Source organism: Oryctolagus cuniculus, chromosome 3 (genome assembly GCF_964237555.1).
Source record: "Oryctolagus cuniculus chromosome 3, mOryCun1.1, whole genome shotgun sequence".
NCBI lineage: Eukaryota > Metazoa > Chordata > Mammalia > Lagomorpha > Leporidae > Oryctolagus > Oryctolagus cuniculus.
In genome coordinates this window covers 138739108-138760654 of record NC_091434.1, presented here as the reverse complement: position 1 = coordinate 138760654, position 21547 = coordinate 138739108, and the positions used below count along the sequence as shown (strand labels likewise).

The following is a 21547-nucleotide window of genomic DNA, read 5'->3' as shown; positions in this document are numbered from 1 at the left end:
CACAGCCCAACGTAATACCTCTGTGGCCAACTAAGCAACTAAACAGAGCCCTGAGCTGTCCCCAAAGCAGAAGCTTATCTGGGCCTCTTGACAATGTGCTTGGCCTCTCTGCTAAGGGAATCAACACAGACACCAAAGGTCCTCTCCTTGTCCCGACACCTGGAGATCACCAGTGGTGACGCTGGTCAAAGCCTTTCTTAAAAAGTGTCAAGCACCAGGCTGGCGCCACGGCTCACTTGGCTAATCCTCCGCCTGCAGCACCAGCACACCGGGTTCTAGTCCCAGTTGGGGCGCCGGATTCTGTCCCGGTCGCTCCTCTTCCAGGCCAGCTCTCTGCTGTGGCCTGGGAGGGCAGTGGGGGATGGCCCAAGTGCTTGGGCTGCTGCACCTGCATGGGAGACCAGGAGGAAGCACCTGGCTCCTGGCTTCGGATCGGCACAGCACTGGCTGTGGTGGCCATTAGGGGAGTGAACCAACGGAAGAAGACCTTTCTCTCTCTCTCTCACTATAACTCTCCCTCTCTCTCTCTCTAACTCTGCCTGGCCAAAAAAAAAAAAAAAAAAAAAGTGTCAAGCACCGAGGCACCACTGCATTAAGGACTCATGGTGGCCAGGACCCATGGCGGCCGTGAGATCATCCATGTGTGTGGCTCCCCTCCTCGTGGGCGCTCTCCAGGGGAGGCACATCTGCTCTCCACACTCTGGGCTGACTCATCGTATTTACTGTGCATTTTGTACAGTCCCACGGACCCAAGAACCAGCAGAGCAACAGTGACTCAATGCCGAAGCACCCCGTTTGCGGCATGGAGGCTAAGGGCCCGCACTGCACAGCCAGAATGCCTGCCTGGGTTTACATCCCGGCCCTGCTGTTTACTTGCTGAGTCCCTTGCTTAGCCTTCTGGTGCCTTGGTTTTCTCATCTGTAAAATGGGGGTAATAGCAGGTGGTTATTACATGAGTTAATGCACATGCCATGCTCGGGGCAGAGACCACCACCTATGCCAGCTGCTGGACTCCACCTAGCATGCATGACACACACTGCGTGGCCTTGCTGCTCAAGGTGTCATCTGCAAACCAGGGGCAGAGGCACTGGAGGAAGTGCAGGCTCCTGGGTCCCACCCCCAAGGGCTGCTCTCTCCGAATCTGCATTGTCACAGGCTCCCAGGGGCTGTGTGCCCGTACACTGGAGTTTGAGGAGCCCTGACTATGTTCTGCCCTCTGTCCTGAGGCTGGGGGTGGCAGTGACTTTAGTGTCCAGGTGGGCCCTGTGGGTGCAGGCCCCCGCCCCCGCACCCCTGCACCGGGGGTCGGAATGGTGCCCCAGGCGCCAGTGAGAGGGCCTGCGTCTCCCCCTCCTCTCACCTTGGCCTCGGTTTGCAGCTTGTCTGGCCCTTGAATTCCAAGGTGGCTGTTTCCCATGTGTTTGTGATTTGTGAATCCCCCTCGGGAGGTGCTCTTCGTGAGGTTTTAACAAGTCTCATAAACGGCGACACAAAACAGCAAAACATCTTTTTAACAACTGCCTCCCATCTTTCCAAAGTCCTCCTCCCTAGACGGGGCTGGCCCACTTCCTCCCGTGGCTGCTGCTACAGGCTCCAGCCACGCGGCCCTCCAGGTGCAGGCTCCTGGGCACACGCAGCCCCACAGAGAAAATCCTGGGCTGGGCCCCGCCCCCCGCCCGCTGCTCCTGGCTGGGTGGGGCTGGGCTTTCCTACACGGGTCCCCAGTGTGAAGAGAGAGATGGGATGTGGGGGTGGGAGCAGAGCTCAAGGCAAGGCAGGCACACTTTCTCCCTGGACCTAACCCATCGCCCCAAATCCCTCACAGCACATGCTCCTGCTCGGACCATGGCCTTGAACACTCTGATGCTGGCGTTACGGACAGAATTATACCAGCAGGAGGCGGGGTCCAGGCGGCTGGGTGAGGCGAGGAAAGCAAGTACCGAGAGCTGGACACAGCGGCCCCTCCACTCCCCAAGGGAGACCCCGGCTCCCCGCCTAACCAGCCCGGGGGCCTCGAGCTCTCCCTCCGAGAAGTCCACCAGCTCAGCACCTGAAGGTCCCCAGACCCTCCGGAGACAGCGAAGTGGGGAACCTCGAGTGTCTCTCTCTCTCTGTGTGCCTCCGTTCACTGGTCTGTAAAGGCGTGCTACCCACGGCCCCAACCGCCCTAGCTGGCTCTGAGGACTACACGAGTAACAGCCGGCAGGCGCTGAGAACAGTGCCTGGCCCGTGGAGAGTTAGACCAACTGCTCTCAAAGCAGAGGGCCGAGATGGCCTATGGGGTGGACGAGGCGAGGAGGCACGCCCGCGGTACCTGGCTGAGGCCCCCGGCTAAGCAGGGGCGCGGCCCAGCTCCCCCTGCCCCCCAGAGCCGCTGAAGGCAGTGCCAGGAGGTCCCTTACCTGCCGAGAGGAGGTGCTGTTACCGGGGTCCGGCACCGGGGCCAGCAGGCCGGGCGGGTTCTTTTTGTGAACGTTATTCATACCAGGCATTTTAGTGATCTTACAGCCTTTGCTACTAGAACTCGAGTTCTTACGCTTTTTTCCTTCTGATTTGTCAAAAGAGAGGGGCAGAGAAGACACGGCATTGTGTGAGGCCAGAGAGAGGTCCCCCGCGTGCAGCGCGAGGGAGGGCACAGAGAGGGGACAGGAGTCGCTGCTGCCGCCCACAGCGCCCACCTGTCTCGCTAGGTCCGCGGGGCCGCCGGGCAGCGGGGTCCGTCCTGAGGGCTCCAGTTTGGCACCGAGTGGGCTCACGCCATTGTTTGTGTTGTGCACAGACAGACTGTTGTAGGGAGGGCCCGGCTGATAGGAGTTCAAAGCTGAACTGGCATTCAGCACACAGTTCTTTCTGTGGGGCCCTGACAATGGAGACGCGAGGGAGGTCTGCAGGGACAAGGAGGAGGAGGAGGAGGAAGAGGTGGAGGAGGAGGAGGAGGAGGAGGAAGTCGAAGGCTGCGGCTTCCTCTTTTTGTTACTTGGAGACTCGTCGCTACGGGCGGACAGGTCCTTGACTTTGGAGGATTTGCTGGTTTTGATTTTGGATGGCTTGTGGGATGGGGAAGGGATGACGGCTGGTACCGAGGACACGGCGGATGGGGCCTTGAAGGTTGAGTCCATGATGCTGAGGGTTGCGGCCACATGGGGGAAAGCTGGGGTGTGGGACATGAGGACGCGCGGGTCCGGCGATGCCACAAAAGCTGCGTCTGAGAGCATGGCTGATGTCATTATGTAAGAAGAGGTGAGTCTCGAGCTGATGGGAGCTGAAGGCAGATACACAGCACTGGGGTTGCTGAAAGGCTGCAAAACGGATGCTGGCACGGGGGTGGTGATGTGGGCTGCTGGCGAGGGCATGGGGCTATCTGCCGCAGGAGGGATCTTCCTAAACACGAGAGAAGAGTCAGAGAGAAACAGTGAGACGGCGGCCGGCGCTGTGCGGGAGGCGCGATGAGGCTTGAGCACAGGGCTACAGAGAACACCCGGCAGCACCAGACGATGGAGGATGGAGCCTGGAAGGATGGCGGGTCGGAAGCATGGCCCTTCCTCACCGAGCCCCGTGCAACGCTCAGCGGTGGATCCCTTTTGGGTTTTCAGATCCCTTTCTCTGTGCCTGGCTACCGGAGAACGGCTGACTCGGGTTCATGAGTGAAAGGCAAACGTTATTTAGAACATCAATTTCCCTAGTGGGATTCCCCTCCTCCCCACTCTCATTGATTTTTTTGGGGGGGAGGGAGGAGTGTCGGGGCAGTAACAGAGGTGGTTTCTAAGGAAAAGGGGATATTTCCTGTTTCGATCCTGGTGTGCAGTAAGAAGCGAGGACAGGGCTTAGCCACCTGCACAGGTTGCCTGGAGCGTCCCCGTCCACCACTGCAGCTCGTCCTGTCCTCTGCTTGCCCACTCTACTCTTGGAGAGGGAGCTACGAAGTCCCTCCCCGCCTCCCTGCATTTGCTGTCTGCAGCCCTGCTGTTCTCTTCAGAGGCATCGCTCATGGCCACTGGCTCCTAGTGGGCTCAGGAGATGACACAGAAACACGACCGATTTCACCCCCACCCTGCCTTCTCTTTCACCCAGAGGAGCCACCCTGGAGGTGTGCCTGCCCTTTAGCAGGTCTCCTTGTCCCCATGTTAGGAAAAGGTAAGAGTGCAGGGACCCTCATGTGTCCAGAGAAGGGGGCAGGAACTTCTAGTGGGTTCTGAAGATACGTGCCGGCTGTGGGTAGCAGGAGGACATGGGATGGAGAGGGGAAAGCTGCTGTTTTCTTTTTCAGTCTCCCTGGAACTTGGCGGGGGTGCCTGAGAGCAAACTCCCCGAGCCGAGGCCAGCACCAAGCAGCAGGGCCACTCTTGGGATCTCTTTGCGGACCGTGTCTTGACTTACACTGAAACAGCTCTCCCTTCCGATCTGTGGCTGGGGCCGCCCCTGCTGCTGCTCTGGGGTTGGAGGCTGCAGGTAGGCATGGTGGCTGTGGGGTCACCATTGCTTCCTGATTTTGCCAGAAAGGAGCCTGAGCTTGGAAGCCATGCGTGTTGTCAGGGCGCTGGCATACCCAGCTGTAAGGAGCCCGTCTTCCTGCTCTGACAGCAGCACTTGCAGGCGGGCCGCAGTGGGAGACAGGGCCTCACGCAGTTCCTTGGGGGCTACCCTCCCAGCCGTAGCACCAAGCCTGGGTGCCAGGACACCCTGGTCAGCGGCCACTGGAAGCATAAATGCCTCTGCAGAGCCCCTCCCTGCCTGCCTGGGCTTTGGTGGAGCCGGTAGCTTCTGTCTGTAGGTGGGGGCCAGAGGAGTCCTCGGGCTCAGTAACACAGTGCCCTTGACTGTATCAGAGGGAGGAGATCAAATACAAGAGAAAAATGCTGCTGGACCCACAGCAGCCATGGCGCTGTTGGAGGACTTACTTTCTCTCAAGGCTAAAGAACGTAACCGATCCTGTGGGCACTAAAGGTGCTCCAGACGTACGAGTTGCAATGAATGGATGCGTGAACACATGGATGGATGGATGGGCAGATGGGCAGGTGGATGGTGAGCAGCAACATAACCGTACTGTCCGGGACGAGGCATGCTGGGCAAGGACTCCCAGGTGATGGGCCTGTAAGGTCTACACGCAGCCGCACGACTGTCTGGCACTGCACAACCCTTCCTCACTGGGCTAGGCGTGAGGCAGCAGCGCGCTTCCCTGCTCTCTTTGTGGCCTTGTTGTGCTAGTATAGGCATCCCACGCAATCTTTCCTCAAGTCCAGGTTCCTCACCAGCTAAAGGGGATATGGCAGGACTCGTGGCCAGAAGTCGGCAGCCATCTGTGGCGAGGCGTTATTGACAAACGCCAGACGGCTCATGTGGAGAGGACCCTGACGGGGTCTACTTTGCTTGTCCCGATTTACAACATTGCCGCTCACTTGCACTGGCAGGCAGAGCTGCGGTCCTAGGTCTCAGCTGGCTCTCTCTCTTGGGAATTGGGTGGGTGCTATTTGGGGGATGCCTGCTGCCCCTTCCCTCCTTCTCCCCAAGAAGTGGGGCAAGTGTGGGGCAGCTCACTGTCTCCAGGAGCGCCGTCCCCTGGTGCCAAGCAGTTCGTGTGTCTTTCTGGGTGCCAAAGGGCAGTGGGTTTGGGCTGGGTTGGGCTGTTGTCCCCGTTTCAAGCTCTGCACCCTGGCCTGGGGAAGTCCTGTACAGAGCCCACAGATGCGAATGCATTCCATCCTCCCCCGCCAGCTGGCGTGGAGCTCCAGATGCTGACCTGGCTGAAAGAGAATACTGTGTTGGCGTCTCCTGATGCAGAGTTAAATGCTTGTTAAAGAAAAAAGAGTCTTGACCGTTCCTTTTCTTCCTAATGTCTTCCACGCCCCCATCGGCTGCCATCCCTCCAGGTTCGGGCCCGTCGGGGCCTGGGGTTTGGGCAGCGAGGCTGAGAGGGCAGCGGGGTGCTACGCTCTCCAGAGTTGACACCCAGGCAGCCCCAATGTTGCTCAGTGACAGCAGATTGGTTAGGCAAGTCCTGAACAGAGGGGAGGGACCTGACGCCCTGTGGCTCGGGCTTCTGTGCCTGAGGAGGAAAGGAATAGGGAGCGAAATACAGATCAACACATTCCTTCCACGTGCCCTGATCCACACGTCCACGACAGAGCGGGGCCGGCACGTGGCTGGCTGCCGCCTCGGGGAACGAGCGCAGGAGGACCACACCACCAGTCACGGAGAACACGGGACCCCCGCATGCAGCGCCCACTGGCTGGGGAGTTGAGCGGACACAAATGGAGATCGTGGGGTGCCTTTTAGACACACCAGGCAGGCCCAATACGAGGCAAGAAATGACAAGCTTCTCTTGTGGCCCTCTCCTTCTTCATCGGGAACGTCTACTAGGTCCACCGTGAGAGCATGGCCTGTGTCCTGGGAGATCGGGGCTGGAAGCTCTGTGGGCTGTCCCACAGAGGACCAGGGTGCTACAGCTGCCCGGGGGAGAAGGGAAACCTGGGAAGGGGCCAGTGTGGGGTTCCATTCCTGCCTGTTCCCTCCCACCTCCTGGGGTCTCCCCGGGCAGGGGCGGAGTCTGGGTAGGGGTAGGGCGGCCCAGCCTTCTGTGATTCCGTCGGCCTGTGACATCTTGGGAGCTCCTATGTGCAGGAGTAGGGCAAGGGGACACCAGGAGGGCTGGCCTTATATTGCCAAGGGGGTGGACAGGGTCTAGGCCTATCCCGCCTTCACAAGGGCATTCTAGCAAATCAAAGTGTCTTCCCTATTAAAATGCAGGTACATTGGGAAGTATTAGAGACTAAAGAGACCTTAGACAGGTGGAAGTTTAAGGGTAAAGAAGTATACATGGAGGTGAGCAAGGGGTCCCAGGGAGATGGGAGGGGCCAAAGACAAACTTCACCAACTTCACAACAACATTGCTCAGGATCTGCCCTGTTGGCAACCATACGTAATTTTTCACAGGACAGCAAACAACTAGACAGTGGTCCACAATCATTATGAAACCTTCGATATTGACATTAGAGCATTAACTTAAAAACAGTAGCATATTCCCAATGCCTTTAGATGCTCAATAATAATAAGAAGGCCTTTTACCACCACCGTTAAGCAAGATCTTGTCTCCTTTTCATTTAGTTCACAAGACCATTAACCCCAAAGTGACCTCCGGAGAAAACAGAGGGCACAACATATCATGCGTGCTGGAGAAGGGCGGGCAGTGAAGCATCAGGAGCGAATCCTGGTCTCCGGATCACTCTGACCTAAGAGGAGCCAAGCACTGCGTTTTATGTGGGAAGTCGGGGCTCAGAGAGTCGTGGTGCAGCTCTGACCGGACAGCGTACAGAAAGCGTCACTTACTTCCACATCTGTGAGTTCAAGTGTTTTTCTACCATGGAGTTTAGTGCGAATCGAAAACGATCCCATCTTCTATCAAACACATAGTACCCTCGTCCCATGAGGCGACTCCCGAATGAGCAAAACTGTGAGAAAAAAACATTTTAATTTTGATTACAGGTTAATAAGCTAATATAAAGCATACAGAGAAAGATAACATTTGCATAAAAACACACAGGGGCACAATTGTACTCAAAATAAAGAAGCAAATGGTACGGGAGCCAAAAATATCTCTGTGGTGCTGTCATCTGAGCTGGGTTTCCTGCCGAACCTTGTGCCGTAACTCAACAACAGCTACGTTCCATTTCCTGCGGCGCTCACAGCTACGCTTTCTACTCCTAGGACTGAGCCAGCATGTGAGGTTAAACGAACCCCCACCGACTCCAGCTCCCTGCAGCTGGTTCTCGGCTGTCTCCGTGAGGAAGGTGGTGCTTCTCTAACTTGTCATCACAGTCGGAGACTGCCTGCCCTGGGGTCCTCAGTCCCCTGTTCTGATCCAACATCAGCAGAGCCACCTCACTTCTGATAGGCTGAACACGGTCGCTGCTCACACCTGACCCTCACTGCCACCTCCCAGCAGCCCTTGCGGGCTGCCCAGGAACAGGTCATGGCCTCCAAGCTTTCCCTCATGTGGGTCCCTCTGCCTGTAGGCTCCTTCCCTCTCCTCCTTGTCAATCACACTCCCCCAGGCCATAATCAACATTCTCATTGCCAATTGGCCCTCACCTGACTGGTCTTCCCACCAGCACACCTACCACATCCCTGATTACACTTCACCCCGGCGTCACTGGACGGCTGTTTTATGGGATATAGGCCTACGTGCCTGACTCAACTGTCACGTACAGACACTGGGGACCCCTCCTCAGAGTGAGCACAGTAGGGATTTTCACTAAAGAACAGACTCACAAAAGAACAAAGCCTCCCAAAATGTCTAAAGTAAACCATGACACTTAAAACACAGGCTGAAATACGGACCACTGGATGTTTGATAAACACTGATTATGCTGTGAGGACAACCAGAAGGTGATAGCAACGCAAGAGGCAGTCCCTGGGAAGGTGACATCTGGCTGAGTCAGAGCTCAGGTGAGTGTGCAAATGACCTGTAACACAAATGCGGCTTCTGCCCCTCCTCCGGGCCTCACACCAGCTCCCTGGCCTCCATCCCGCATACAGTGCCGAGTTGGCACTCGTTCCACGAACCCATCCTGGAACCAGCCTTTGCAGCAGTTCTCAGGAGGCAATGCAAGGCCTTCCTTGTTCTGCTTCTGCTTGTGTCTCACTTTTTTTTTTTAAAGATTTATTATTTTTTAAAATTTATTTGAAAGGCAGAGTTACAGAGACGCAGAGGCAGAGAGAGAGAGAGAGAGTCTTCCATCCACTGGTTCACTCCCTAAACAGCTGCAACAGCCGGAACTGGGCTGATCCAAAGCCAGGAGCCAGGAGCTTCTTCCGGGTCTCCCATGTGGGTGCAAGTACCTAAGGACTTGGGCCATCTTCTACTGCTTTCCCAGGCCATAGCAGAGAGCTGGGTTACAAGTGGAGCAGCTGGGACTTGAACTGGTGCCCATATAGGATGTTCGAGCTCAGGTGGTGGCTTTACCCAATACGCCACAGTGCCAGCCCCTCGGGGGGTCTGCAATAGTCTTGTCCCCCATCAGATCTGGTTCTGCCGATGAAGAGCGCTCCTCTGCACCCTCATAGTAAGTTCTCACTGACACGGCAAGGAGACGGGCAAGGAAATTCCCCAAAGTGGACGCTGGGCTCCAGCAGCATGTGGGAGCTGCTCAGGTCTACACCTCATTTCTTCCTTTGACTTAGTTGCTAAAGGCACACCGAGCAGAATTTGTACAAAACATGATTCCACCTGTCAAGTGGCCATGAGAGGAAGGACAAAGCAAAGAAACGAATCCCTGGCCTTTCCACTTAGACCAGCATACACGCGTGTGCCATGTCCGGTTTAGCTGGTAGCGTGTCTGTTGACTAATGTCTTGATGCACTCTGGAGTTGGGCCTTCTGGTCAGACTTGGGAGCTGGAGACAGGTCTCCATCTCCACACGCACGCAGGGCTGGGGGGCCCACCGGCTCCTGGAGTGCACTTGATGCCCTCGGCAGAGCTACGGCTCCTCACTGCAGGGTCACTCTGGCAGACTCTCCTGGCCGCTGACGTCAGCAGGCCCACACGTGCACTCTGCTATCCGACGGCAGCAGTTGACGGGCGCCTGGGCGGGAGTCACGGCTGGTTTTATCCGGTGTCACTGCAATCCCTCCCTTCTCCGCACAGGTCAGTCTGGGGCGGGCATGGGACTCATCGGACAGATCCAGAATGCTGGGGGCCTTCTAGGAAGGTTTTCTCTCATAATAAAAGAGGTCGTGGACGGCGGCCCCTTTTCTGTCCCACTGTGCACAGAACGCAGCTGGAGCTGTCACAGGTGCGTGCATGCAGATCCCGCACGAAGGGTGAGGAGAGCGGCAGGTTCTCCCTCCGCTCTGTGACATCGTGCTGAAGCTGAGCAAAGCCTGAAAGCAGCCCTCTCTAGACCTCTCGCTATGTGACACGACGAGATGACCTTGACGTCTGCCTGCTGTGAGCTGAACTCCCAATTACTGACAGGCAAAGGCATTCCTCATGGGCCCTGACTCCTTCTGCACTCACCCGGGGGTGCGGCCTCAGGCTGTGGGTGAGCTACAGGTAAGCACCACCCTCAGAAACAGGAAGTGGATCTGCCCTTCACTTACTCGGAAAGGCGAAGGGGCTCACGGGATCTTCCTGCCTACCCGGTCCCTGGACGCTAGAGATGGGCAGAGCTGACCCAGCAGGGCTGAGGCTGGCGCCAGAGTAGCCCACCATGGGAGCCCCGGCTCCAGGCCCCCTTGCCAACAGCACCACCCGGCACCCCCTGGCAAACAGAAACACCTGGATTTCAATGTGAAGCGGACTCACTCAAGGAATTGGAAAGAAAGCTCTGGTCCTGTCCCTCAGTAGCCACGAGGATGTGACGTGCTTCTCCCTTCCCCTTAACCCCCACACCCACACTCCCTCGGCTCTGCTGCCACATGCTCACACCTGCTAACGCAGGGGACATGCTGACACGCTGCTAAGGCGATGATTTTCAGGCCAGGTGAGCCCAGCTAACTCCGGACGTCACAAGCTCCATTTTTAGATGGGCAAGGCCAGCAGGCCGGCTCCCAAGGGCACTTCTACAAATACCGCTTCCCAAGCACTCTCACTTCCAGGTGGGCTGCAACACTCAGGCCTTTAAAGGCTCTGATCAGCCAGGAGCGTCTCCTTTCCCTCTGTGATGTTCAAGGGCATTTTCAAGAGACTCATTCAAATTCAGAGTCATAAGCCTTTAGGTAAAACACTGTTCTGCAACGTTCCCTTTGGATATCCGAATGCCTGCAAAGTACGGAGTGGGGGTGGGAGGGACCCGCGAGACGGAGGCCTACCGCAAGAGGTCTGGGGTGGTGCGTTGAGAACTGACAGTCTAACTTCTCAGATTCCTCAGTTGCGTCCATCTCCCCTTCATCACTGGACAGTCGGCTGGCGAGGTCACCTCCGACCAGGGCCACGGCGGGCTCTGGAGTGTAGCCGCTGTGATTTGAAGACGCGCTGCTGCTTATGCTGTTTGCAGAGGATGGTCTACGGGCAGGAAGGGAGAACCAGCAGAATGAATTTCCCGAGGCACACTGGGAAAGGCAGGTGGGTGGTGACTCTGCACTGGAGGGGCACCGCGGCGGTGGAAGAGCTAGCAGTGACCCCCAGAGTTGGGTTCCGCCCTGGCGGCTGCCCAAGGGGTACAAGCAGTCTCAAGGGAGAAGCCCAACCCTGGCAGCAGGGAGTGACAGACTTAAGCGAACCTCACACTCATCTGGGAATTCGTGCCAGGCTGGTCTCCCAGCTGCACGTCTGTAATTTGTACTTGCCTCAGAGTTGCTTCCCTCCGGAAGTGAGGCCTGACAGGAGGCCACCCAGGTGATCAAGATCAGGCTGAGTCCCAGGAATGCAGAAACACCCTCCCAGAACAGCTTCTCCGTTACCAAACATGGCTGTTAGGAAATCATGACGGTCCTGGCATGGAAAGGGTTTTGTCCCAGTGCTGGGCCACTTGTCCCTCACCACACAGCCACGTCTGTTTCTTAATGCCATGCCATGGACGGCTTAATTGTATCTTCTGAGGCATTTAAATAATAAAAAAAGTTATTTCCTTTGTTCATTTGAGAGTGGGAGAGAGAGAGAGAGAGAGACAGAGACAGAGACAGAGACAGAGACAGAGAGAGGGAGAGAGAGAATAAGAGAACTCCCATCCTCTGGTTCATGCTCTGAATGCCCCCAGCAGCCAGGGATGGGCCAGCTGTAGTTAGAATCTCAGTCCAGATCTCCTAATGTGGTGGCAGAGAGCCAACCTTGAGCCATCATCACTGCCTCCCAGGGTGGGTATTAGCGGGAAGGGAGAATTAGGAGCGGGGCTGGGATTCAAACCCAGGCACTCTGATACTGGGATGCCAACATCTCAAGCACCATGTTAACAGCTAGGCCAAATGCCCACCCTGAGTATTTCAGTTTGATAATTTCCTTCCTTTCTCCCTCCCTCCCCTCTCCTCCCCTCCCCTCCCCTCCCCTCCCCTCCTTCTTTCTTTCTGGATTTATGTATGTATGTATGTATTTAAAAGGCATAGTGATAGAGAAAAGGATTGAAAGCAAGAGGGAGATCCTCTATTCCCTGGTTCATTCCCTAAATGGCTGTGACAGCCAGGGCTGGACCAGGCCAAAGCCAGGAACCTGAGCCTGGAAGTTCATCCGGGTCTCCTACATGGGTGGCAGGGTCCCAGGAACTTGGGCCATCCTACACTCCCTTCCCAAGCACGTTAGCAGGGAGCTGGACTGGAAGTTGAACAGCTGGGACTCAAACTGGTGCTTTGACAGATGACAATGGCATTTCAGGTGGCAGTTCAACCCACTGCACCACAACGCTGGCCTCAGTTTAATTCTCCACAAGCCACTTCACCCATTGCCTAGCATGGCTGGCTCATGGAAGCATTGGAGAGAGACTTTCCTCAGTGAAGGAATGAATTAATTCCATGTGTATAAAACAATCTAACAGATGGCATCTCAATTACAGCTAAGCTTATAAAAAAAGCAACATTACAGTAACAGGTAGCACGACATGTTCCCAAGCAATAAAACAAGGCAAAGTAAAACCAAATGCAGTCACGTTAACAGAATAGTTAGAAGACAAATAGTTGCCGTTAGTTCTTAGTTTGTACTAACTTCTCCAGCTCACCACGTTGACTGATGAGGGAGAGACAGCAAAGTTGGGGGAACTTCGGAGGAAGAAAATCAAGACAGGGAGCCAGTGTTGAGGTGCAGCAGGTTAAGCACCATCTGTGATGCTGGCTCCCACATCTGAGCGCTGACTGGAATCCTGGCTGCTCTTCTTCTGATCCAGCTCCCTGTGCCTGGGAAAGCAGCACTCACACGGAAGACCTGGATGGAGTTCCAGGCTCCTGGCTCAGCCTAGCCCAGCTCCTGGTCATTGTGGCTATTTGGCGGAGTGAACCAGCAGGTGGAAGATCTCTCTCTCTCTCTCTGTCTCTCTGTCTTTCCCTTTCTATCATTCTGCCTTTCAAGTAAATAAAATAAATATTTAAAAAAATAAAGATGAAAGCAATTGCTTTTTGTTTTGTAAGCTATCCCTTGATGTGACACAAGGCATTGTTGAACAGTCTTTTTTCTCATTTTTACTCTGGATTCGTTAACTTCAGTTACTTTGCTTTGAAAATTGATTTGAGATATTTTTGGGTCCCAAATACCTGAATTAATTCAAACCAGATTCCAAAAGCACAGCAACTTAGAAACAAAGCCACATACCCATCAATATATGGCTAAACAAATGACATTCTATTGCATGGGAGAACAGAATATGGTATGTCCATTCAGTGTGTTACTCCAGCCTTAAATAGGAATGAGATCCTGAAACAGGCTGCAGCATGGGTGGCCCCAGAAGGCACCAGGCTGAATGAAACAAGCTAGACACAAAAGACACAACTCCAGTTCTGTGAGGGACCTGGATAGGAAGGAGAACAGTGGGTGTTGGGAGCAGTACAGTTCCCACTGGAGGTGAGGGAAAAGCTCTGGTGATGCATGGTGGCACGGTTCTACTACGCCACGAAACTATACAATCAAAAGTGGTTGAGAAGACAAATTTCATGCTACATATATTTGGTCACAGATAGTTTTTCAGTGTCATTGCAGTAATTCTCTTGGGTGAGTGGGCATTGTGGCATAGTGGGTTAAGCTACTCTTTGGGATGCCTGCGTTCCATATTGGAGAGCCTGGGATCAGATCCTGCCTCCACTTTCAACCTATCATCTGTTAATGCTCCTGGAAGGCAGCTGATGATGGCCTAACTACTTGGGCTCCTGCCATCCACGTGGGAGACCCAGAAAGAGTTCCTGGCTCCTGGCTTCAGCTTCACGCAGCCCTGGCTGTTGCAGGCATTTGGGGGAGTGAATTGGTGGATGGAAGGTCTCTCTCTCTCCTTGTATTTCAATCTGTCATTCTGCCCTTCAAGTAAATTAATTAAACAAAAGACATCAAAAAGGAATTCTCTTGGGATGACTATCACCTTCCACATTAAAAAAAATAAAGATGCCATTCATTTTGCACACTAAAAGCCTACAGTCCAAAGGACTCCATCTTCTAGGGGCAGACATTTGGTGTCCTGGTTACGATGCCACTTGGGATACTTGTATCCTATATTTACTCTTGACATCGGGTTCCTGCTAATGCATACCCTAGGAGGCAGAAGGGGATGGCTCAAGTACTTGGGTTCCTGCCACCCACATGGGAGACTTAAACTGAGTCCACAGCTCACGACTGTGACCTGAGTCCGCCCAGATGTTGCAGACATTTACGGAGTAAGTCAGTGGATGAGAAATCTGTTTCTCTCTTTCAAATAAATTAAATAAATAAAAATAAAATAACACATTTTCAGGCATTCCTCAATACCGACTCTTCTGTATCAGGAGGGGCAAAACACTGTTGCCTATTGTGACTGAAAATCCAAATAGTAAAACAATTCAGATGCTGAAAAATTTAAAGAAAGAAGAAGGCATCCTGCTATTCAAGACCAAGTACTACTAGCAGCTGATTTACATTATATCTCTTCAGACTTTGTTACTGTGCAAACATGCACAAAGAGCAGAATCACACTGCATACTACTTTGAGACTTATTTATTATTCTTTAAACATTTTATTTATTTATTTTAAAGTTACAGATTCACAGAGAAGAGAGAGACAGAGATCTTCCATCTGCTGGTTTACTTCCCAGATGGCTGTAATGACCAAAGGTGAGCCAAAGCCAGCAGCCAGGAGCTTTATCCGAGTCTCCCATGTGGGTGGCAGGGGACATACTTGTGCCATCTTCCACTGCTTTTCTCAGGCCAATAGAAAGGAACTGGATCAGAAGTGGAGCAGTTGGGACACGAACTCTTTTGGGAAGCTAGTGTTCCAGGAAATGACCTTATCTGCTATACCACAACGCTGGCCCCTTGAGACTTATTTTAAACCTGGGATGTTGTTGAAATCTTTCCAGGTAGAAAACTCTATCATCAGGGTGGGTGCTGTGGTGCAGCAGGTAAAGCCAAAACCTGCAGTGCCAGCATCCTATATGGGCGCCAGTTTGAGTCCTGGTTGTTCCACTTCCAATCCAGCTCCCTGCTATGGCCTGGGAAAGCAGTAGAAGATGGCGCAAGTCCTTGGGCCCCTGCACCCATGTGGGAGACACAGAAAAAGCTCCTGGCTCCTGGATTTGGATCAGTGCAGCTCTGGCCATTGCGGCCAATTGGGGAGTGAACCAGTTGATGGAAAACCTCTCTCTCTCTGTAACTCTTTCAAATAAATAAATAAATCCTAAATAACAAACAAACAAACAAACAAAAAAAAAAACAAAGAAAACTATATCATCATTTTTTGATGCTTCCTGGTATTCCCAAGTATTTAGATTTATCATAATTTATTTAACTAATCTGTGATGAACCTTTAAATTGTTTCCAAACTTTCTTATTTACCTATTTATTTGACAGCCTAAGTGATAGAGAGAGAGGCAGGACAGATCTTTTATCCACATCTTCACTCCCCAAATTCACTTCCGCTGGGAAGGCAGTGGAAGATGGCGTAAATACTTAGGCCCATGCTACCCACAAGGGAAACTCGGATGTAGTTCCAGGCTCCTGGCTTTGGCCTGAACCAGCCCAAGCCATTGTGGCTATTTGGGGAATGAACCAGCAAATGGAAGATCTCCATCTCAATCTCTTTCTGTGTCACTCTGCCTTTCAAATAAGCAAACAAACCTTTAAAAATAAATTTAAAAAGGTGAAATGCCAAGGTATCTATATTTAGGTCTAAATACATATAATCAAAAAACAGAGATGGGGCGCTGGATTCTGTCCCACTTGCTCCTCTTCCAGTCCAGCTCTCTGCTGTGTCCCGGGAGTGCAGTGGAGGATGGCCCAAGTGCTTGGGCCCTGCACCCACATGGGAGACTGGGAGGAGGCACCTGGCTTCGGATCGGCGCGATGCGCCAGCTGTAGCACACCAGCCACAGTGGCCATTTGGAGGGTGAACCAATGGAAAAGGAAGACCTTTCTCTCTCTCTCACTCTCACTGTCTAACTCTGTCAAAAAAAAAAAAAATACAAAAAACAGAGATGAAGCAAATACCATCATAATGTATTAATATAAACTATTGTTGTGGGTATCCATTATACTATCCTACTTTTTTGCATATGAAAACAATTTCATATTAAAAGTGAAAAAAAAAAACCACGGTTAGTAGTACAGGTATATGTAAGAGAGTGGCTAAGAACTTCCTGTTTTTTTTTAAAAATATTTATTTATTTATTTGAAAGGCAGGATTACAGACAGACAGAGACAGAGAGAAAGAGAGAGAGATCTTCCATCTGCTGGTTCACTCTCCAAACTGCCCTATAACAGCTGGAGCTGGGCCAGTTCAAAGCCAGGGGCCAGGAGTTTCCTCCAGGTCTTCCATGTGGGTGGCAGGGAGCCTAAGGACTTGGGCCATCTTCGGCTGCTTTTCCAGGTGCATTAGCAGGGAGCTGGATTGGAAGTGGAACAGCCGGGTCTTGAAGCAATGGGATGCTGGTGACACAGGCTGTGGCTTTACCTTCTATGCCACAGCACCAGCCCCACTTTTTTTTTTTTTAAGATGTATTTATTTGTTTGAAAGGCAGAAATATATACATATATATATATATATATATATATAGAGAGAGAGAGAGAGAGAGAGAGAGATCTTCCATCTGCAAGTATACTCCATAAACGGCCGCAACGGCTGGGGCTGGACCAGGCCAAAGCCAGGCGCTGGGAGCTCCCTCCAAGTCTCCCATGTGGGTGCAGGGACCCAAGGGCCTGGGCCATCTCCCCTGCCTTCCCAGGCCATGAGCAGGGAGCTGGACTGGAAGTGGAGCAGCACATCCCAGATGGAGTGCTGCTAGCACTGCAGGAAGAGGCTTGACCTAGAATGCCACAGCGGTGCCCCGAGTGTTTGTTTTCTAAGAACAGCTTTACAAGCCTTCCTGAGTCCAGTGGAGAACAAAGAGCTACCCACTACGCCACAACGCTGGCCCCATAACTTCCTGTTTCTTTGCATTTTTTTGTTTCCAGTTTTATTGATGTATACTTTACTGAATATATAAAGAAAACTGTATGTAATTAAAGCAAATGATGTGATGATTTGATATACATATGCAAGGTGAGATGACGACCGTAATCCAGCTAGTGAGCAGATCCGTGACCTCACAGAGTTACTCCGTTTTTTGTGGTGAGAATGCCTATTGTCTACCTTCTTGGCAAATTTCAAGCATCTAACACTGCGTCATTGTGACAGTCACGACACTGTGTATTAGATTCCTAGAAGTGATTCAACGTGCAGCTGAAAGCTGCCTTGCACCCCCCACTGCTCCCAGCCTTCAACCACAGCAACCAGCGCTATAGTTTGTTTCTGTGAGTTTGATTTTTCAGATGCTACAGGTAAGAGGAATCTGGCAGTATCTGACTTTTCTGCCTGATTAGCTGCACCTACGCAATGCCCTGAAGGTCCATCAGGGTTCTTGAAAATCCCAGAATTCCCTACCTTTTTTAAATATTTATTTATTTGAAACTCAAGAGTTACAGCGAGAGAGGGATAGAGAGGGAGGGAGGGAGAAAGAGAGAGCGAGAGAGGGAGAGAAAGAGAGAGATCTTCCATCCGCTGGTTCACTTTTCACATGGCTGCAATGACCAGGGCTGGGCCAGGCTAAAGCCAGGAGCTTCATCTAGGTTTTCCATGTGGGTGCAGGAGCCCGAGCACTTGGGCCATCCTCTGCTGCTTTCCCTGGCACAGTAGCAGGGAGCTGGATAGAGTGGAGTAACTGGACTTGAACCAGTGCCCATATGGGATGCTGGCAGTGCAGATGGCGGCTTAACCCATAGTGCCACAGAGCTCCTGGCTTCAAATGGACCCAGCTCCAGCTGTTGTGGCCATTTAGGGAGTGAATCAGCAGATGGAAGATCTCTCTCTCTCTCTCTGCCCCTGCCTCTCTGTAACTCTGCCTTTCAAATAAATAAATCTTTAAAAAAAGGGGGGGGTGAGAAATAAAAGAAGATTTTTGGAAGTGGAGTGGGGAGGCTTTTGGAAAGAGTTTTCTCAGTTTTAAAGAGACAAGGCAGGGCCAGTGTTGAGGTGCAGCAGGTTAGCCACCACCTGTGACACAGGCATTCCCATATTGGACACTGCTTCCAGTCTGTTTCTGATCCAACTCCATGCTAATGCACCTGAGAATGCAGCAGAGAATGGCCCAAGTGCTTGCACCCTCACCACCCACGTGGGAGACCCAGATGGAGTTCCAGGCTCTTGGCTTTGTCCTGGCCCAGCCCCAGCTGTTGCAGTCATTTGGGGAGCAAACCAGCAGATGGAAGATCTCTCTCTCTCTCTCTTTCTTGCCCTCTCGCTCTCTCTCTGCTACTCTACCTTTCAAATAAGTAAATTGAATCTTAAGGAAAAAAAGAGCTAAGACTCACTGGGGGATGCTGATGGTGGGGGAGGCTGTGTGTGTAGGGGCAGGAGTTGTATGGGAAATCTGTATGCCTTCTGCTCAGCTTTGTTGTAGGCCTAAAACTGCTCTAAAACCTAAGATCTATCAGAAAGAAAGACACAAGGAGAAGCTGGGCCGTGTCATGTCTGCACGTGCTGGAACTGCTGCGACAAGACTCAAGAGGGTGGAACAAAAGGGCAGAGTGGGCAAGCGATCCAGGATTTGGGGGGCCTGGTGCCCTTTGCCTCTAGACTTCCTGTCATATGCGATGAGAAATTCTCTACTGACTTAAGGTCATGGTAATCTAAATTTTCTGTTACTTGTACCTGAAGCGTCCCAACTGATACAAACACGAACCAGAGACTGACTAACAGGAAAGGAGCTGCTGACCTCCTGCAGAACCCCTGAGAAGTGAGCACTGGGACCTTCCTAGAGCTGCAAAGGCTGTGAGTGAGATGCATACTCAATGCCGTGGGGAAGGCGAAAGGCTTTTTTTTTTTTTTTTAGATTTATTTATTTGAAGGACAGAGTTACAGAGAGAGAGAGAGAGGGAGAGAGAGAGACAGAAAGAGAGAGATCTTCCATTTGCTGGTTCACTCTTCAAATGGCCACAAGAGCCAGGACTGGGCCAGGCCAATGCCAGGAGCCTGGAATGCCATCTGGATCTCCCACATGGGTGGCAGGGCCCATGTACTTGGGCCATATTTCGCCGCTTTCCCAGGCACATTAGCAGGGAGCTGGAATGGAAGTGGATGTTGATGTCGCAGACAGCAGCAGCTCAGCATGCTGTGCCACACCGCCGGCCCTGCACGTCTTAACGTAAGCGGATTGGACTACAGGTCCTCTCTACTGCCTCACACAAGCAACGCTGGACCAGGGCACCAGCCACACTCTCCGCTCCACTCCGACTTTCTAGCGGGAAAACAAAGGTTTACCTCCCAAGAAAATGAAAGACTTTAGACGCCGGGTCAGCAAGCTCAGCAGGGGCGAGGTGTGAGGAACAGGGCTGGAAATGGTGTAAGTGGGGTCTAACCTTAGCCAGGGCTCTAGCATGCCTAGTGTCAGGCAAGAGCCTTCCCTTGAGAAACAACCTGGCCCCACAGAAGTGCTTTCCAGATGGCGCCCTTGGGACTCCTCCAACAAAAGGCTGCTGGTGACAGGAGGACCTCTGGTTGATGGCCCCGCCTGTGAACTTCCGTTCTGTCTGTCAGAGACTCTGTTCTAAATAGGAGCGGTTATGAGGTCACCCAACATTCCGGGGGGACCTCCAACAGGAGACTGGCCAAGGAAACGTGAAATACACGAATACAGAGAAAGTTAAGGAAATGAAGATAATAAAGGAAAGAGGAAAGACTGAAAAAACCTACTTCAAAAGATACTAGAAGGGGTAGATGTTGTGGTGCAGCACATTAAGCTTGGGTCATGAGTGCCAGTTTGAGTCCCAACAACTCCACTGCCAATCCGGCTCCCTGCTAATACACCTGGGAAGCCAGAAATAAGGGCTCAAGTGTTTGGATCTCTGCCACCTGTGTGGGAGACCAGCACAGAGTTCCTGGCTGCTGGCTTCAGCCTAGCCTAGCCCTGGTTATTGCAGGCATTTGGGGAGTGAACCAGCAGATGGAAGATCTGTCTCTGTCTCTTCTTCCTTCTCTGTCACTCTGCCTTTCAGATAAAATAAATAAATCTTTTTTTTTTTTTTTTTTAAACAGAACAAAGGAACAAAGGGCTGCACTGAGGCATAGCAGGTGAAGTGGCAGCCTGCATTGCTGGCATCCCACGTGGGCACCGGTTTGGGTCCTGGCTGCTCTACGTCTGATCCAGCTCTCTGCTATGCCTGGAAAAGCAGTAGAAGATGGTCCAAGTCCTTGGACTCCCACACCTGTGTGGTAGACCTGGAAGCAGCTCTGGTTACTGGCTTTGGATCAGCCCAGCTCCAGTCATTGCAGCCATTTGGGGAGTGAACCAGTGGATGGAAGACCTCTCTCTCTCTCTCTCTTCCTTTCAAATAAATAACTAAATAACTAAATAAATCTTTTTTTAAGAAAAAAAAAAAAGATACTAGAAGGGTTTAACCTACAAAAAAATAATACTACCTTGTAAGAAATAAGAAACAATCAAATATGAACCAGGTACTTAAAAAATTACAAGCATCATAAATGGATTATTTCATATACAATTTTGAAAGTGAAGTACAGAAAAATCAGAAGCAGAACAAGGAGTCTGAGAGGCAACAGGAAAAGAGTTAAGAGAATAAAAATAGGAGCTCGGAGTAGATGTCTGGTGCAACAGTTAGCACACCACTCGGGACATCCATATCCCATATCACAATGCCTGGGCTTGAGTCCTGGCTTGGATCCTCATTCCAGCTTTCTGCTAATGTGCATCCTGGGAGATGGCAGGTGATGGCTCAAGTACTTTGCTCCCTGCAACCCACAGGGAGACCTGGATTGAGTACCCTGATGTTGGCTTTGGCCTGCCTCAGCCACAGCTGGTGCAGACATTTGAGGAGTAAACCAGCAGAGAGAGCATCTGTTTTTGTCTGACTCTCTACCTTTCAAATAAAATGAACACAAATAAATACAAATTTAAAAAATGAGAACAGGGGCCAGTGCTGTGACAGGTAAAGCTGCCACCTGTGATGACGGCATCCCATATGGGTGCCAGTTTGACTCCTGGCTGTTCCACTTCCGATCCAGCTGGCTGCTAATGTGCCTGGGAAAGCAGTAGAGTGTGGCCCAAGTGTTTGGGGCCCTGCAACCATGTGGGAGACCTGGAAGAAGGTCCTGGTTTTGATCTGGCCCAGCCCTGGCCCTTGCAGCCGTTTGTGGAGTGAACCAGCGGATGGAAGATCTCTGTCTCTGTCTCTGTCTCTCTCTCTCTCTCTCTCTCTCTCTCTGTGTATGTGTGTGTATCACTCTATCTCTGTGTAACTCTTTCAAATAAATACAGCAAATCTTGAAAAACAAGATGAGAGCAAAAGATCTAACATTTAAGTGATCGGAGATAAAAAAAAAAAAAAAGAAGAGAGAAAAAGACAACAGTGGTCAGAAAATGATCAAAGACACACACAGGAAAATATCCAAGAGGACAGGTC

The 21547-nt window shown here is 52.0% G+C and overlaps 1 protein-coding gene across 25 annotated transcripts in view; it reads right to left on the bottom strand.

The window, feature by feature from the left end:
* ATXN7L1 (ataxin 7 like 1) overlaps positions 1-21547 on the bottom strand; it is a 283217-nt gene that overhangs the window by 5861 nt on the left and 255809 nt on the right. For 10 of the 25 annotated variants that reach the window (XR_007920482.2, XM_051848829.2, XM_051848828.2 and 7 more), the window contains 4 exons: positions 10807-10999; positions 7324-7445; positions 5738-6043; positions 2403-3381 (listed from right to left, as the gene is read on the bottom strand). Coding sequence is in view for 19 of the 25 variants with exons in the window: in XM_051848829.2 (XP_051704789.1) it covers positions 2403-3381; positions 5738-6043; positions 7324-7445; positions 10807-10999 (1600 nt within the window). In the remaining 6 variants the exon portion in view is untranslated. Of the gene's footprint in view, positions 1-1360; positions 1475-2402; positions 3382-5737; positions 6044-7323; positions 7446-10806; positions 11000-21547 lie in introns of all 25 variants that reach the window. The other 15 variants (XM_070071155.1, XM_051848832.2, XM_051848834.2 and 12 more) reach the window with 5 other exon arrangements.